This window comes from Bemisia tabaci, chromosome 7, assembly GCF_918797505.1.
Source record: "Bemisia tabaci chromosome 7, PGI_BMITA_v3".
Taxonomy (NCBI): Eukaryota; Metazoa; Arthropoda; class Insecta; order Hemiptera; family Aleyrodidae; genus Bemisia; species Bemisia tabaci.
Genome location: NC_092799.1, coordinates 32,338,892 through 32,356,839, shown reverse-complemented (window position 1 = coordinate 32,356,839; position 17,948 = coordinate 32,338,892). Strand labels below are relative to the sequence as shown.

The window sequence follows — 17,948 nt, the reverse complement described above, 5'->3', positions numbered from 1 at the left end:
GCAAGTGAGCGCATATCAACGCACAATCCTTCAATTTTCTTTTTAAATCCCAGCCCGAACGAACGAAAAATTTAGATAAATTAAACAATTTAGCACTTATCGATCACGAGCTTCAACTTATTTGGAGGTTAATAAGAATGTTCGAAAGCATGAGCGATCGAGTCAAAGCATTCATTTTTGCGGTGTTGCCTATGCGGGTAGTTGCAAAATGTTGGGCGCCTGTTGATAGTAGGTATACATTTTTGCATCCAGTGGAGTAGCAGTAGCTACGCGAGGACTTCAATGCACAGACACTATAAACCTTGATTTCATATTTATCAAGTGATTTTGGGTTTTAGCGACATGTTTCGCGTATTTTGCGTGAAATTTAGATGAAGAATAAGAAGCAAAAGTCGTGCTTTAGATCTTATAGTCTAGTACTAGTGGTCCATCGGGTCCACCGGATTGCTCCGCCACAGATCACTTAAAGTTCCTTCCTTTCGTTAAGTATGCAATTCGAACCGCTTTTAGCAGAGGGAAACCAAGCCACATCAGGTATTGCCAAATTTAACCGAGCAATTTCATTTTTTTACAAGAGAACGTTTGAGCGGATCCCTTTGAAATTTTTAAGGAATTATTTGCCAAGGCAGAAATTTCACTGAAATTCGCACCAAAATCCGCACGACTGCTTTCATGAAAAAATTAAATTGCCCGGTTAAATTTGGCAATTACTGATGTGGCTTGGTTCCTTTCTGCTTAACGCGATCCATTTGACCTCCGGTGAGTTAAAATAGTAGTGGCTCGAAGTTTAAGCAATCTTCTCTCCACATGCTCCCGAAAACTTTTCGGGGCGGGCGAGGGGGGAGGGGGGGGGGAGACTGGTGCGTCTGAAGATTAATGTGTAGGTATCTATAATGTTTTTGGGAGGAAGACATCCCTAGTTATGGAAATTTTCAATTCAAAAAGCTTACATGCGGTTATGGATTCTACGACAAAAACTCAGAGCTACTTACCCTAAGAAATGTTTATATACCACCTACAGGGCAGGATTTACCTACTTGCCGCCCATGGGCCGCCTGTATTTTGCCGCTCCCTTCTCATTCGTTTTGAAACATCAAAAAAAAAAAACCATCAAGTGAACGTGCCGGAGGGGGAGGGGTGCATAAGACGCGTTTACCTACTCACGTTGGATACATTTTTTGCGAAAGCCCTGTCAACATTACTGGTAAAATTTCATGGAACTCTGCGCGAAAGTTCAGTTCCGTAAACCTATCTCTTGTGTGGACAAGGTCCTCCATTCATAAGAAATGAACCAAAAAATTATGAAAGAATAAACATAAATGTGGTTGAATAATTTTAACTTCCGCGGCCGCCGCGCTGATCGCACTGTTTTCGCATGCGTGAAGTATTCTGCAGTCTTGTAGGCGCTATGCGTTTCCGCCACCGCTCCTGCCGCACTGTGTTTGACGCAATGGGTGAAGTATTCATGCAGTCTTGTAGGCGCTAATATGTGTTTAATGCCGACCGCCGCGCCGAGGGCTTGTCCTTTTCATTTCAAGTCCTCGTCATCATTCCTCTCTGCGCTAAGCTCCAGGCCAAATTGCGTGTTTAGTTCCTCTCTTAACTCGATTAATTCTCTGAAATTTACTTAGTTTTACTAAGTGCAATTTTCAGTTAGAGAAGCCTCTTCACTTATCGGATGGACAACATGCACGAGTGGCTTTAAAAAAATATCATAGAAAAAATGTCTTATTTGGACCCAATAAACAGTCCTGTGAAATCTTTGGATCTAATCCTGAATCAATTATACTGAAATAGCTGAAACGCCCTTGATGCAGGAAATATTATAGAAAAGTCAGTAACGCCGCCCTTCAACCTGGTCATAGAGGTGAGTCTCTCACTGCTATTTGGACGTATTTCTGCCAAACGGAACTATGTGCATTAAGACATGAGCCCTGGGACCCATAAGAATATATGCATAACAGGGCTCACGCCATAATGCACATAGTTCCGTTTGGCAGAAAAACGTCCAATTGTAAGGATTTATTTTCAGCCACGGACAAACCTTCTTTAAGTCAGGCTTAATTTGCTCTGGCAATGCCTCGTTTGGCCTACGAAATTTCTCGGAGGTTCCGAATCCTGAGCCTTTGCGAGCATGATTAAATTAAAAGCACATTGGAAAGATAAGTAACAAAAATTGTTTGAGATTTACTACTTTATTTCAGTCATTTCAAAAGAAACATGATTCACATGGTAGACAATGATAGACAGTGAATAGAAGTGGTGATAAATCAATACGAAATTTCAGACAGAAATCGTAGAAAATGATAAAAAATGCAAGTAAAAAAGAGGTAAGTAAATTAAAAATATTTACGGCTACAGAAATACAAAAGTATAAAAATTGAGATAATTCCTGCACTGATAGTGTGAGAATTGATTCACACGAAATATTATTTCAAAAGTCACAACCATTAAGAAGCTTGTTTCAAAAGTACGCAAAAATATGATAGAGGATTTTATAAAAAGAAGAGAATAAAAAACTGTCCATAAATGGCAGGCATATTCTCTTATCATTAATGATGAATAATTATCAAATACATGTTCAATAAAATTTAAAAATTAAAATAAAAAACAATAAATGTAATCCGTACTTAAATTGGCCTTCTTATCTTGTGACTTGTGAATGCGACAATGATATGAGAGACTTCACTCTTCTAACTGTGCGTTACACCGTGTGTGGAACTCCTAAAAATAGCGAATACTAAAAGTGCATATTCACAGCCGTAATCAACACATGCTATGTTATTATCTACTCAAGTTGCTGAGATAATGTTTTGCAACAACTGGTATACAGACAAATTCTGCAGAAATGTAAATTTTCCTCAGAGCTAAATAGATGAATAAGTAAGTACGATTCAGAGAGAGAGAGAAAAAAAGAAGAGACCTTATTACGCAAACCCTTCTGAAACATGAGAACTTGGACAATTAATTCTCCTCCTGGTTTTTAACGGCATTCTTTTTCTGAGGCTTGTGAGACTGAATTTTTTTCATAAACAGAAATAACAAAACATTTTCAACTTAAATAACTAGATGCGTTTTAACTGAAACGTAATGATGTTGTTGACCCGATACAGGTTGAAGAAGCTAATTGAAATCAATTCACTAATTACCTCAATAATACTGAGGTCAAGAATTTAAGCAAACGCTCTGCAGTATTTTTGAAACATTATACTAAAATATTTTGTGATAACATCATGGTGTATCTACACCATCCTTTTTTTGAGGTTTACAGTTTTCAGTAGTTTCGCAGCACACCCGCAAAAATATTGAATTTCTTTCACCTAAAAATAACATTTGATCATGGATCGTCTTACAGCCTAGAGTTAATCTACTTGCCATCACAAAAAACTTAAATTAAACATTCATGGAATGTGAGAGACTTGAAAACTTAAATAAAGTAACACTTGCAAGAAGGAAATAAAAAACTAAAAAAACAAAAAAAAAAGAATCAAATAAATTCAAATCACCAGACCTTAGAAAGTCTTGAAACAAAAAACAAAACAAAAATTCATTGCCTGTCTTCAGGACGTTCGAATACTTAAGAGTATTGATTATGTTTGCAAGTTTGATAAAGATGAATTCTCCTTGACATGGGAAACACACTAATATAAGCATGTTAGGACACTGGAATCACATTGACGACTCAGAAGAATAGAGAATTTTTCATGTCCGTCGCCTAATTTCCTCTCATGTTTTTCTCAAGAATTTATTATTATTGAGTAAACAATATTATTTTCTTAACAGAGAACTAAACTAGTGAACAATTTGAACATTTCTGTGAATTTACTTCAGATTATGAAGAATATACTCACAAAATGTCAAGTTTCAGTATAACTTAGTTTTCTGTTTAAAAAATAAAACATCAGAGAAAATTGCGCAAGATCTGATGTGGTTAAACTGATTCCAATTGAAAACAACTAAATAATCAAGTGCTATTCAGATGATCCTTCCAAAATTTTCTAAAACAATGTTAATTCGTCAACACTACCTACCAACTAATCAGCTAAAATTCAGCTAATTGTAAGGCTCAGTAGGTCTCAAAAGAAAGCAGGCTTGGCCTGATGATACTAATAGGCTTGCAAAATTAAACAAAACAATCAAGATAAAATACAGGGGGGAAATTCTCGATTACAGGTAAATAAATAATAATAGCAACGAAGAATAAATTGCAAGATCTTAAACGCTAATACATCATAGACAAATGATATGACAATTCTTTACAATTTAAAATGCGTCCAGTTGCCACTAGGTACAACCAATTGTAACGTCACCTGATGATGACAAGAAATTGACCAGCCAATGGGCAGTTGAGTGGAATAGATTTCAAATTTTGTTGAATGGACTACATATGGAATATCAAGAAATTTGGCGTAGGCTAAATTTTTGTTATGACTATGAATACATGAGAAAACGAGGAATAATTCATTGAAAGAATTTCTTTCATGTGGACAGATTCATTAAATATTCATTGCATGATTGAGAATTTCATCCGCATGATTTTTCAAACAGTTAAAGCTCAAATCTAAAAACGTTCAGTTTTAAACTGACGATGCTTAAATTTAAAAAACGGTTATGTAAGTGAAAATTTGATAAAAGTTCAGGTTATCGGATTACAATCAAGTTAATTTTCAACATACCAAAAAAAAAAAAAAAAAATAACTCAGAATGGCTATGTCAGCCACACTGCCAAAATGGACGTTAAAATTAGTCCATTAGTGACTACATGGTTCATGCAGCCTCGAAATAAAAAATCAATCACTTTTTGAAGAATTTCTAGACAGTTTTCACAATTTTTTTTTTCTTTTTGCTAATTACCAACAATATTGTTTCTAAATGCACAGTTTTCTTCCCATATGACAAGCCTTTGTTAGGGATTTTTGGATTACTTTGAAGCTTGATTGCAATTTCTTTCATAGGTACAATATCTTTCCAAATGATCTAATTGACGTCAAATGCTTGTTATTTCTGAAAACAGTGAACATTCAACCTGACAATCATTGAATAGAAAAATTCAAGCACTCTATTCAAGCCTCTACAAAAAATCAAGCAAACAAATTTCAAAACTAAGCAGTTTACCAAGGTTACAGGAAACCATGCAGTTGGCTCTTGTAAAATACACAGTTAAAGTACAATTAATATCTTAGATATGATAAATACAACAATGCAATCAAACTTTAACATTAGGTCCTGAAACAAGCTGTTACCTTCTGCAGATTTTCAACTCAAAACACTAATATTTTCAGCAGTATAACGACCAAACAGGGGCAAAAATGGTCCCTGAGCACCTGCAGCTAAGGCAACATAAACTAGACACAGGGGCTAAAGTAAAAAATAAAGAATACATATTTCGTTGACTGATTTTGAATCTTGTAAAAAACAGCAAGACAACTGCCTCAAAAAACATAATACTGGGACAATTTATTACTTGTCAGCTCATGAACAAATTTAAGTAACAACACAACACGTTTTGAAAAAAACTACACAACAAAAACTGTAGCAACTTAATGGACACAGTTATACTAAAAACATCATTTGAATAAGAACAAAATAACCAAAAATAATTAAAAGGGATAAATCTGACCCTATTATCAGCAAACTCAAAAATAATGACAAATTCGAGTGTTCAGACCTTTAGGTTTTTAACTATACATTTGATGAATGCTCCCATTAGACTTTAAAATTTCAGTAAAAATGGATAAGTTGTGCGTATCATAGAATTGAGTTTTGACAGGTGAGTACTTATTTCAGATCAGCAAGAGATGAATAGACTGTTTAAATGCTCAGATTTTACACTGATTATTACCGAATAAATTACCTTTTGAATTATAAAGTAAATGCTGTTCGAAAACAGCATTTTCACGAAAAGAACAAAGTACAGGGAACAATGGACTATGGCAGAAGGTATGAATTAAACAATTGCGCAACATACCTATTATTTCTTCAAATTTCCTCAAGGAAAACGAAACACACAACAAAGAATCTGAAAATTGAACTCCTGAACGGGATATGAGTGTTTACCATCAACATAGGTCGAATGACAAAATAATCTAACTTCCATTTGACCCATGGCAAAAATACTTCTTAATTTATTTTTCAGCAGTTGATTTCCAAACTTTCCACTGTGTAAATCATTCTCTACGAAAGATTCTTGAGAAAAAATATGCAGCATTTTTTTACATTCAGACTTTGCCTTGTGGCCCATTAGATATATTACTGTAAAATAAGCCATCTTTACATAAACCTATTTGCAATTGATTTACTTGTACAAAAAATTATTTTGCTTGAATGCATTCAATTATAATTCTAGGACATAGGACATAGGATTATCACTTTCTTCAAATTTACACAAACCCTCAAATTTAGTCTACTAATACTCAACGAATTTGTAACAAATAAAACAAAAATACAAGAGAGAAAAAATCAAAATTTTGTAAAAGAGTCTATGTTAATTAATGACTTATTCGAGATGCTTTTTCGTTATTTACTAAGTACAAAAACTGTCAATAAGATTACACTGAAACTTAGAAAGCTCATGTTCCTATCCTAAAAAATGCAATAAAATGCCTCCATTTTCTAATTTTGACTAGAACATGTAAAAATATTCAAACATTAAAAAGGGAAGAATACTCATTATTTTCTCTGAAGCGTTTGTAGGAATAGGATCAATTCCATTAACGAAAAAGAACATCTGATAAAGGGTACTAAAAAATAAGGGCTTACCGTTAAAAAAAAAAAAAAATTGAAAACGTTCAACGCTTTCTATAAAGTTACAATTATTGTGCTGGCAGTTATCTGATTGATAACCATACTGTCTTTTCACAACCATTAAAAAATTCAGGTGCTTTCAAGTATTTTAAATTTTGAGACCCTCTTAGATTAGAGCTTCTAAAATTTAGACGCTGGCTGAAAAGGCACCACTAAAAATCATAGATGCAGTGCTATGAGTGTAAGCTTAAAACCTTTCAAGCACCTACATTCTACATGAATCGATGGCAAACCATTCTGATGGGGTACACAATTATTTGAAAGGAAAACTGCAAAAACAGGAAAAATTACAGACGCTATAAGGATTTAATAATATGAGAAGACTTAGAGAGGAATGTTTTTTTGATCATACAAGGTGAAGCAGGAAGTTTTTTGCAAGGAGTTTCCATGCATGAGATTGCACAGACTTTTTGGACTGACAGCATTGACGGAATACTACGATGCTGAACTACGAAGTTTTCTCAAAGATGATAGATTTTCCTTTGCGCTGGTGAGATGGGGATTCAACTTTAACGCAATCTTGTATTCATGCTCGGCCTTGTCAAATTTCTTCCATCGATGGTACAAAACCCCTAAAAGAAAAATAAATAAATAAGTAAGAGAACTATTCATTAATGCACACTGCACAGACAAGTGAAAGAGTTGATACTAACTACATATTTTCTTCCAATTCGATGAAAGTTATTTGTGACGAGTATGGCGCATGTATTTCAATTGCTTTAAATGAGCTGTCAGGAGAATGGAAAAATATAATTATTAAGAAGTTTCACTTAACATGACTAGTCAAATGAGCCGCGCATGACAATTTTGATTACCTCACTTGATTTTCTTGATTAGCGACCTAAAAGTACCACACAGGTAAATATTCTAATCAATAAATTGATTGATTACAGAGATTGGAATCTTACCAAAATTCGAGTGGTAAAGAGCGTTGTTGAAATTAAGGTTGATTGCTTGGGTGAAATGCCACTCCGATTCTTCGAGCTTCCCTGTTTTACCTAGCGCATTGGCGAGGCTGAAGTGTAGTGCTGGTTCATTAGGCAGTATGGAGAGAGCTGTTTTGCCGACCTGCTCTGCTTTGACATACTCTCCCATTGAGTCAAGCATGACTATCATGTTACTCCATGCAATTGTATGAGTAGGGCGGTAGCGCGTTGCCATGAGCCATGCTTCATAAGCTTCTGCATTGCGACCCATATCAAGGTACTGAAAAAAGCATGAATATTTCCATAAAATAATAACTATCTTAACTTTATATGGGAGAAGGAGAATGAAACTTCTGTAAAGTCAAGAGATTAAAAGTCGAATACAATTTTGCAAGGAACATAAGGATGCCAATGGTTTTGTCTAAAATTTTCTCTTGATTTTGATGAAAGCTCTCAAGAAAATTGGTGAATTACTGATAAAAAAAGAACGTTTAATCTGCAATACGAGCAAATCTCTATTCAAACTTAAGGCTGAAACATGAGGGGGAAGCCCAAGGGTCAAGTTTATCGTTTTAACTCATACTCATGGCAACCCTGCTTGCATAATAAGCCTTTTCTTTGAACAAAGGATTTGACTAATTACCAAGATTGATTTCTTCCTAATTTATAATCTATCACTACCACAGCCTTACTATAAAATATCTCTATAGGTGAAACCATAATTTTTCATTGAGTACAAAAGTTGAATGTTCCATCTCGAGACCTCTGAAGGAGTATTGATAATTGCAAATGTTCATCAGAAGAGACGGATATCAATGGCCATTTGGCCTAAGATTAAAATTCAAGAAGATTTTGGTTTTTTAAAGGCAGAAAATTTGAACTAAAAGCAAAATGTTATTTTCTCGCTCACTTATTGGATCTGGAAAATTTTGGTACATCTATTGTATTTTAAATCAAATTTTGCTGAAGAATGAAGTCGATGGTGAAACTCCCAAATCAAATATCTCAGCTTGCAACGTAGCAGACTTCCTCTCATACTTTATTTTTATATGGAAAACAACTCAACATTAATTTGCCAGAAATTTTTTTTTCTTTTCTGAGCAAGAAAAGTTCTGTGAAAACCTCCGGGAACAGCTGACCTTGCTGATTTTTTTTCCAAAAAAATAAAATGGGCAAAAGGATTTTAAAACACTGCACCGCAAGTGATATAGTTACGCCGTTTGTGAGTTTCACTATTGATGTATTGTACTGTTCCATTTTGTATCCTGTCTAGTGCAACATTATGGATGAAACTTAGCATTTTTGTATACATTTCACAAAACTGTGAAAGTTTCAGCATATAGACTCTTTGCAAACTTCCTATTATAAATAAAAAAATAAGTCCCAAAAGTTTAGTTCATGCCAAGACTAACCAAATTTCCAAGATTATAGTAGCAATCAGGGTACTTTCGGCGATGAGTCAGAGCAGTGTGGTAACTTGTCTCTGCTTGATTGTAAAGTTTCAAACCGGACAGGACAATACCCAAGTTCATCCATGCAGCAGCAAAATCAGGCCTGGAAAACAAGAGGAAAAGTTAGCAACAAAAGCCAATTGTTTGTATCTACAAAAAGGCATCTTACTACTGATTGCTACTGATCAATACTGAATTCACTTTCATACACAGAATTTCAAAGTAAAGGGCCCTCCTGGGTATGGAAGAGAAAACAAAAATAATATAAAGTCAATGGCACACACTGTAATAGAACACTTTGCGAAAGAAACTATGGATAAGGGTTCTACAGATCTTAGTTCGCTCATATGTATGTAGCCTTTCTTAATCTTGGGTTCTTGCCTCTGTGATTTCTGTCGGCAAATAAATCCAAAAGGGTAAATACAAAAATCAAAGACATTGAATCACGTAGACCGTGCATCCTGTGTCACGGGAGGCGAGACAACTTTTAAAAATTTGCATGCCGATTAGTGTTGGCACTGACCCACATCGATGAGTTCGTGTGTCCCAATTGCACACATCTGCGCATGCGCAGTAGCGGCTCCAGTGAATTTTTGTTGGATTGTGAGGCTTTTTTTCTCAGTTAATAACTAGTTCGGAAAAATGAAACATTGCTATTTGGTTGTAAAATTATACTAGCTGTTCCGTGCGCACTAGTGACTTAAGGCTCGCTATGCAAGCCTCATCTGCTGTTCCGGGCACGCAAAGCGCGCCTGGAATTTCTTGGCCAGGTCGGAATGTTCCAGAGCTTTCTAGAATATTCTATGGCAGTACCGTTTGGATTCATCATATAAAAGGAAATGATATCAAAACGGCCCAATTTTCTCTTTCATGCCCATGCAATGTACCAAACACCCCAACTTTTTTCACAAAAAAAGAAAAAAAATTAATAAATAAATAAATAAATACCTATAAGGTATGATGACCTGAACACGTTTATTGGATCCATCGATTTAAAGGAGTATGATATCAAATCGGCCCAACTTCTCTGAAATATGCCCATCTCGGATCAATAATTTTTTTGAGACCTTCCGACTCATCGCTGAGGAGACACTGATCATTACTTGACCCTTAGTATATATCCTTGTTTAGATGTCAAAGAGTTCCTTATGAGAACTGTAATGATTTTTTTTTCTTTGAAGAGATAAAATCAAAAAATCGTCATAAAATTGAAAAAAAAATTCGAAGAAAAAAAAAGGAATGGGCCGGCCGGCCGTACATACAAGTGGTAGATAATATAGGGTGATTATCGTCTCTCTTTCACATATACATGAACAAGTATCATCGTCAAAAGGAGGATCAGTCCTTCTTGAAATCGTCATTGAAAGATAGACTGAAAGATATTCACACATGAGTGAACAACTTAACAACTTTCAAGCAATGCCATATTCTTTTCTGATAGAAGGCCTTACAAACTACTGAACCTTGGCGTATTATTGCGAATATTATGTGCCTCCTACTTACAATGCTTCTTTCTTAGCAACTTCATGGATGTTGGCAAGACCGGGTCGGTCACCCATGCCAAAATGTTGGGGCATACCAATGTATCTACATTTCCCCCCCTTTTTTTTTTGTACGTGCCGGCCGGCCCATTCCTTTTTTTTTCTTCGAATTTTTTTTTCAATTTTATGACGATTTTTTGATTTTATCTCTTCAAAGAAAAAAAAATCATTACAGTTCTCATAAGGAACTCTTTGACATCTAAACAAGGATATATACTAAGGGTCAAGTAATGATCAGTGTCTCCTCAGCGATGAGTCGGAAGGTCTCAAAAAAATTATTGATCCGAGATGGGCATATTTCAGAGAAGTTGGGCCGATTTGATATCATACTCCTTTAAATCGATGGATCCAATAAACGTGTTCAGGTCATCATACCTTATAGGTATTTATTTATTTATTTATTAATTTTTTTCTTTTTTTGTGAAAAAAGTTGGGGTGTTTGGTACATTGCATGGGCATGAAAGAGAAAATTGGGCCGTTTTGATATCATTTCCTTTTATATGATGAATCCAAACGGTACTGCCATCATATTTTTTGGGTGCCTGGTTTTTTTTTTTGTTTTTTTTTTGTTTTTGGTAATTAGTGACATTTTTTGGATTGGGCCGAAATTTTGTACAAAAATCATATTTTTGTTTTTTTGGAAGGATATCACGTATTTTTGGTATGACTTCTACGAAGTATCAGGCAAAGAGAGTTCCCATTTTAAATTTAAAAGTTGTTCCCGCGGGCGCGAGGCAGAGAGGAAACGACCCCCCCCCCCCCCCCCCCTCGAAAGCGGCCCACCTTTTTTTAAGGAATTTCGTTCAAACCGCATGTCAATAATCTGTAATCGTTCTCGAGACATCAGTAAGGAAGGATCCATATTTTTGGCACACCCTGTACGTCACAGAAAAAAAACCGCAGGTCAGTATTGAAATCGTGACAAAGTTGGGTCACTTGACGTAATGCCTAATTCTCATTGGCTACGAACGATAGAAACTACAGTAAAGCGCATTGACTTATAACGCAATCTAGGTCGCGCGGTAGGTAAGACAGCTAGCGGGGTAAATCAGGGTAAAGACGCGCCTTCCGCTTAGTGGATACATCCGGATATACGAACGAAAAGTACCCGTATCAGGCAACGGCACTGGCATGACAGGCATTTCCATTGTCTCGGTCTCGGACTTGCTGGGTGTTGCTGAGTTGCCTATCGTCCCGCCTGAAGGGACTCTAGTCTCGCCGAAATTTCCTAATGCGCAGTCTAAGCCGTAGATAGTGCATGCATAGAGAGGTTATGATAATTATGTTATTGTTTCGTTTGGAAATTTTGAATCGGGTTTGAGCAAAATAGCATTGCAATTTCAATTTCTCCTGGCTCCTGTCTCTTTTTCTATGTCATATTATTTCTGAAATTAATAACAATATAACTTCTTGAATGGTTTTCTCATTGTACGCACGAGACATTTTCAATTTTATGCTGCCCCGAGGAATAATACTTCCAACTGTGACCATTCTTGATTTTGCATGATTCCTTCTCTCTCTAGGTACCTTTTTCGTTGTGAGTGAGTTTTCTTTTATGATTCTCTGATTATTGAGGGCACAATGCTTGGGCACAATGTGCCTGAAACGAAAAGTTGCTACTTACTTGTTTACTATGTGCATTCCTATCCAGACATCATATGAAATCATCTTGGTACTTGCGTTAAATCTTTCCGTTCATAAGGAGATGGTATACAATAAACTTTAGTTGTGATGACATAAATTTTCTCAACTGCATGCTGATTATTGAAACTATGTCAGTACGACAAGGCAAGACAGCCCTATCTTAACCGTGCAATATATCGCATTTCGATCTCTTATCAGACTGCTTCAAACTTTCAATAATCGGCCTGCTGCAATGAAATCCTTTTATAGCTTTCATCATTATGATTCTCCATTTGGCCATTCTGGTCAACTAGAGTCCACAAAGACACATTGACTTTAAACGCGCAACAGGGTGAAAGGGAGAGTGCCAGTTTAACTAATAATGGGTTTATTTTCAATGATAAAATTAACCAGTCTATTTACTGTCACACCTTCAAAGTGGGTGAATGTGTCAGGCAAGAACCCTGATAATCAACAACTTCAGAGCTGCTCTTAATATAGGACTTCTATGTAATGTTCCATCTCCTGTGTACAGTAGGCACAAAACCAGGATTTACATTAGAGGCATCACCTGTGTTAAGGGATACCTTTTATGTCTTACATAATCCAACATTTTTTTTTTGGATTCTTGGAACTAATGATAGAATGCAAGCTAGATTCTGCAGCTCAGTGCAGGACCTCTATCATTTACGCTGCTTATACCTAGTTATGCCTGCCAGGTCCTTTGACCATTCGAATCGCAATTTCTCCGAGCTCCAATTTCATCATCAGTAATAACATTGCAAACGCGTGATACCGTCTCATAAAGACAGTAAGCAAAGTAAGTATTTATCAATATTTTTAGTTTAATGAGAGATGTCTCTAAAGCTATGGCATTCTGTATCTTGAGAAATGTGACCAGTTCACTCGTCATTGGAAAAGATAAACAGTAAAAGTTGATGCTTCCGCAAGCAAAAATTACAGTTACCACAACTGAAATTTCGATCTCAATAGCATGAATCTTCTGAACTGTAATGAAACAGTTTGATAACATTTCATTTTCAGGAGCCTTTATCTGCCAATGCTGGTCATACAGAGTCAACAGCGATTGAGTTTCAGTGCGTTATCAGGGTACAACAGAGAATACCACTTTAATTTTTGGTTTTCCTTTCAACAACATTTCATTTTTATGAGTCTGTATCTGCCAATTCTGGTCATGCAGAGTCGGCTGCGATTGAGTTGCAACGCACTATAAGGGTAAAACGGAGAGTACAATTTTGATTCTTTGTTTTACTTTCAAGGATGGAAAAAACAGTCCATTTTCTGTCGCACCTTCAGGCATGAACTTTTCAGCTAAGGACTCAAATAAATGACAACTTAGGAGCCACTTGTCATGTATGGTTCTTCTGTATTAGTCCGTCCCTTTCGTACCGTAGACCGAGAACCAGAGGTTAAAGTATAAACATCACCTATATTCAAGGCTTAATTTTATATCCTATGCTATGTGATCCCTCTCATACGATTCTATCGAGCGAATGATTCTGCCGGTAAGTTAATTATGTGGAGCACCATCATATCTATGCTGGGAATTGCCAGGGAGATTCTGCAACCATCCGATTAAGGTAACTCTCACATCAATACAGTGGCAGGTAAAGTAAGCAGGTATTTATGAGAGATTTCTCAACTCGGGCATTCAATGCCCACTTTCCGTCAAAGAAGATGCTCTGTTGATATACTGTTGCAGCCCAAAATATTAATTACAACTAATATTTTTAGTCGCCTCAGTCTCAATCGATAGCTTTCATTATTCTGCCAGTTCTGGCTACCCAAAGTCCACATCTAATGAGTTTTAACTCACTTTCAGGGTGTGCCAGAGAATTAATTCCTGTATCCATTTTCCGTGCCAAATGAACCAGCTAATTTTCTGTCGCACTCTCATAGTGGGTAAATTTGTCAGGCGAGGACTCAGATAATCTAGACGTCAGGCGGCACTGATGTATTATATCGAACAGCTGCTCTGTATTATTTCCTATATGTGGTAAGCAGTGACGGCAAGTTTACGTCTCCAGGTACTGCAAATTTTAGCCGATGTATAGAGAGGTTATCATCAAGGATATCCTGCATTAGTTATAGCATTTCAATTTTATCAAACCAATGAAATAGTAGCATACAGATACATACCTTCTGCAGAGGTCAATATGAAAGACCTTGATTTGAAGAATTTTATCCAAATACAGGCAAATTAGACGATTCAATCAACTTCTGACACAGAATCAAGGAGACTTGCTGATAATCAAATTAACAGTAATGTTTGAAGTCAAGTATCTTGGATGTTGTGACATTGAGTTGATTTCATTAACAGAGTGCTGCGTAGCTTCTTTAAGAAGACACATACGCACGACTGATGGGTGAATGCGTTAACCAGTTTTCCAATATAAAGTATCACAAGTCTATGAAAACATACAGGCTTTAGGCACCAGTTGCATGATACACTGAGAAAACACACATCAACTCCGGAGGAGGTAGGCTGCCTGGCTGCTAGCAAAATTTTAGTAGAAAGTGGAAACGCAGATTCATTCCCACCGATTGAGATCCCAGACACACATCATCGTATTGAGGGAAAGGATGATTTTCTGGTGAAAAGTTGCTGAATCTTGTTAACGAGAAATAGTATCTCGGACTCACTATAGTGGGATATCATCAATCATTCATGAACAATTAATACTTGATTACTTGAAAAGATCACTAGATCAGGGCCGCTGGGAAGAAATGGCAGGTTGATCCGAGTACTTACTGTGACAGCTAAATTTGTCAAGGGTGCGGGAATCATAAAAGTGTTATATAGAAATGGATCCAGTTATCTTCGGCTACGATAAAATGGAAACACGCATCAATTAATGTACCTTTTCCTTGTTATTTAAATATTTAAAGCCATAATAAAACAGTAGCATAACCTGAAATTTAGTTTTTCTGGAGTCGGCGCTCACCATCCATCGCGCGGTTCTACAAGTTATTTTCAAATTCAAATGTGCTTGAAAAATTGAAGGACCCGCTCCTTCTTTCAATAAATTCTCCTTTCGACGCCCATATAAGTTCGCAAACTTTCCGAAAGGCACATCCTGGGAGTCTACAGATTTGAATCATACCTAGTTTAATGGATTTTATGCTACCCTTACCTCCACAGCCCTAGGGACCGATCGACATTCAAATCGTCAGAAAACGGGTTAATTATTAAATTGTTCTTCTTTATACGCCATCTATTTCAAATTTCCAAAAAATCATATTTAGTTTATGTGACGCTGATTCAAAATATCTATACTTGTATGGGGTTTTTTTCTACGGTATAGCTGTAATGTCAGTTGAACTAAACACGATGGTCAATCCCGCGGCCGACCGTTTCGCGGGCCCCGTATCTGCTCTCTGCTCATCAACAATTCCATCAGTGTCAGCTTTTGGGGTCCATGTCGTCAAAAACGATCGTCAAGTTTTGGGGTCCAAAATTTGTCGTTAAAGTTTAATAACTTTTTTAATATTTAACTAAAGTTAAAAAACGAGGGCATTACGAGTAGAGCTGAGCATACTCTACCCAAATATTATAGGGTTTTTGGGGTTTACTCTCCGACTTAATTAGTAGGAGAGCTTAATGGACCGCAAACCGTGCAGAAAAGCCCGGTCGCGTTGTTTCGTGTAAATCTAGTTAGGCAGCAGCCACCCGTCTTTTTTTTTTTTTTTTTTTTTTTCTTTTTTGGTCGTCATTTTTTAGGGGGAGTTTTTTAGGATTGGGCCGGGGTGGCTACCGCCACCTAGAATGGCACAACAATTGATTTTTCAGGAGAATTCGGCAATCGATTTTGCAGAAAGTCCGAGAATAGATTTTTCGAGGACATGCGCTCTTCAATTTTTCATGAGTTCAAAAGCGATCAAAGCATTTAAATGAGCGGAGGTGCACAGTGCTGCACTCTCAACCAGTTGAGAATCGACACTGTTCAACTGGTTGAACTCACTCGGTAACGTGGATGTGGAGAGCAGCCGAGGAGTGGGATACACATAAGGCACGGTGCGGCGCGGGGGAAAGGCGGGTAGGGAGGAGGCTACCAGCAGGGAGCGGTGAGCAGCCGGTTGGTGAGTCTGCGTGGTGCGTCACAGGGGGGAGAAATTCCGGGCACGATTTTTAGGCGCGCTTAGAGCTGTAATATAATGATGTTCTAAAACTTGTTATCTTAGGAATTTTGTCTGAAAATGGACTCTGAACGAGATATTTGTGAAAAACCGAGCGCGCAAATGAATTCTCCATTGCCTCTCTGCGGTCTCTTCGAGTGCTTGGGAAACACGCTCTCTCCCCTTCCCCGCTTGTTCATCATGAGGCTCCAAGAGACTTGTCTCGCTCCGCCTGTGCTAAACTGAGCCAGACGCACGGTCTACATGATTCAATGTCTTTGACAAAAATACATCTTTGGAAGCTTTCTTTACTTGATACCTATGAGGTTTCATGATAATGATGAAATAAATGTTAACCTGATTTTCACGGCTGTTTCTAGTAGCGATCTTGCCTCCGTCAGGTTTCCAGTATCTTTCAGGATATTTGCTAGGTTGTTCATTGCTTGATCATATTCAGGATGTAATCTGAAAGCAATGGAAACATAGTTTAGGGATTGACAATTGCAAAAAAAGAAAGAAAGAAAAAAAACAACAAAACCAAGAAATTCTGAAACATATTTGAGGCCTTCAAGATGGTGACGTGAAAAATCAAATGATGGTTGAAATAGATATAAGTATCCTTGAAGTGACGACACTCCACTCTAATTAATTCACGGTTTTATAAAAATAATATAACATCAGGTTAATTAATAGTTGTTGAAACAATGTTACGTAATTCAAGTTTTGGACATTAATTTTCCTTAATTAAATAATTGGAACTCTTAGATAGCAGAATAAAAATATCTTATAAGTGAAGAATGTAAGTTCAGAGCCTTTACGATTCGATACAATTTATTTTTTTGTTGATTCCTATCCTGACTTTACTATCACTTTAACTATCGCTCCTTATTTATTGATTTGTTCTTAAATATTACTCTGCTGTCTATTTTAGGCCACGTACATCAATGAGGCAGGAATAACTGGTACTCTGTATATGCTCTACTTTTAATACATAATTATTAAAGTGACTCTTTTTATACTCACTTGATGGCTTGTTTGTAGAACTGAATGGCTTCTTCCGTTTTACCAGCATCAGCCGAATTTTTTCCCAAATTGTAGTGAACTTTGGCATTTAATGGACAGACCGAAAGAGCACTTGAGAACAAAGCTGACTCCGAGCACCACTCAAGGGAGCGTTGAGCAGTTCTTGCAAAGAATGTCACACAAAGGAGAAGCAACATGATTCGCAGTGGCTAAAAACAGAAAGTTAAATTGAAGGGAGCCGGTACAAACTTCAACATCTCACGCATTGTTTTAAATCGCTTTGCAATTCTATAGAGGAACTAATAAATTCCTTAAAAACTATCAAGGTGTATGTTTTGTCCTTCTCCAGACGAAAGAACAAGACTAGATTTCAACGTAGCAGAATTTTCACAGAAAATTTTATGTTTATCTTGAAACAGTTGGAAATTCCTAACTGAAAATTT

At 36.7% G+C, this 17,948-nt stretch overlaps 1 protein-coding gene across 1 annotated transcript in view; it reads right to left on the bottom strand.

Annotated features, from left to right (window-relative positions):
• Positions 1-1,524: 1,524 nt before the first annotated feature.
• The window catches only part of LOC109031428 (protein O-mannosyl-transferase TMTC4), a 29,134-nt gene continuing 12,710 nt past the window's right edge, over positions 1,525-17,948 (bottom strand). Inside the window, exons 9-13 of the mRNA XM_019042937.2 lie at positions 17,506-17,714; positions 16,840-16,947; positions 9,143-9,284; positions 7,713-8,010; positions 1,525-7,376 (exon numbers count right to left, since the gene is read on the bottom strand). Of these exons, the coding sequence (XP_018898482.1) occupies positions 7,240-7,376; positions 7,713-8,010; positions 9,143-9,284; positions 16,840-16,947; positions 17,506-17,714 (894 nt within the window). The 3' untranslated portion in view covers positions 1,525-7,239. The remainder of the gene's footprint in view (positions 7,377-7,712; positions 8,011-9,142; positions 9,285-16,839; positions 16,948-17,505; positions 17,715-17,948) is intronic.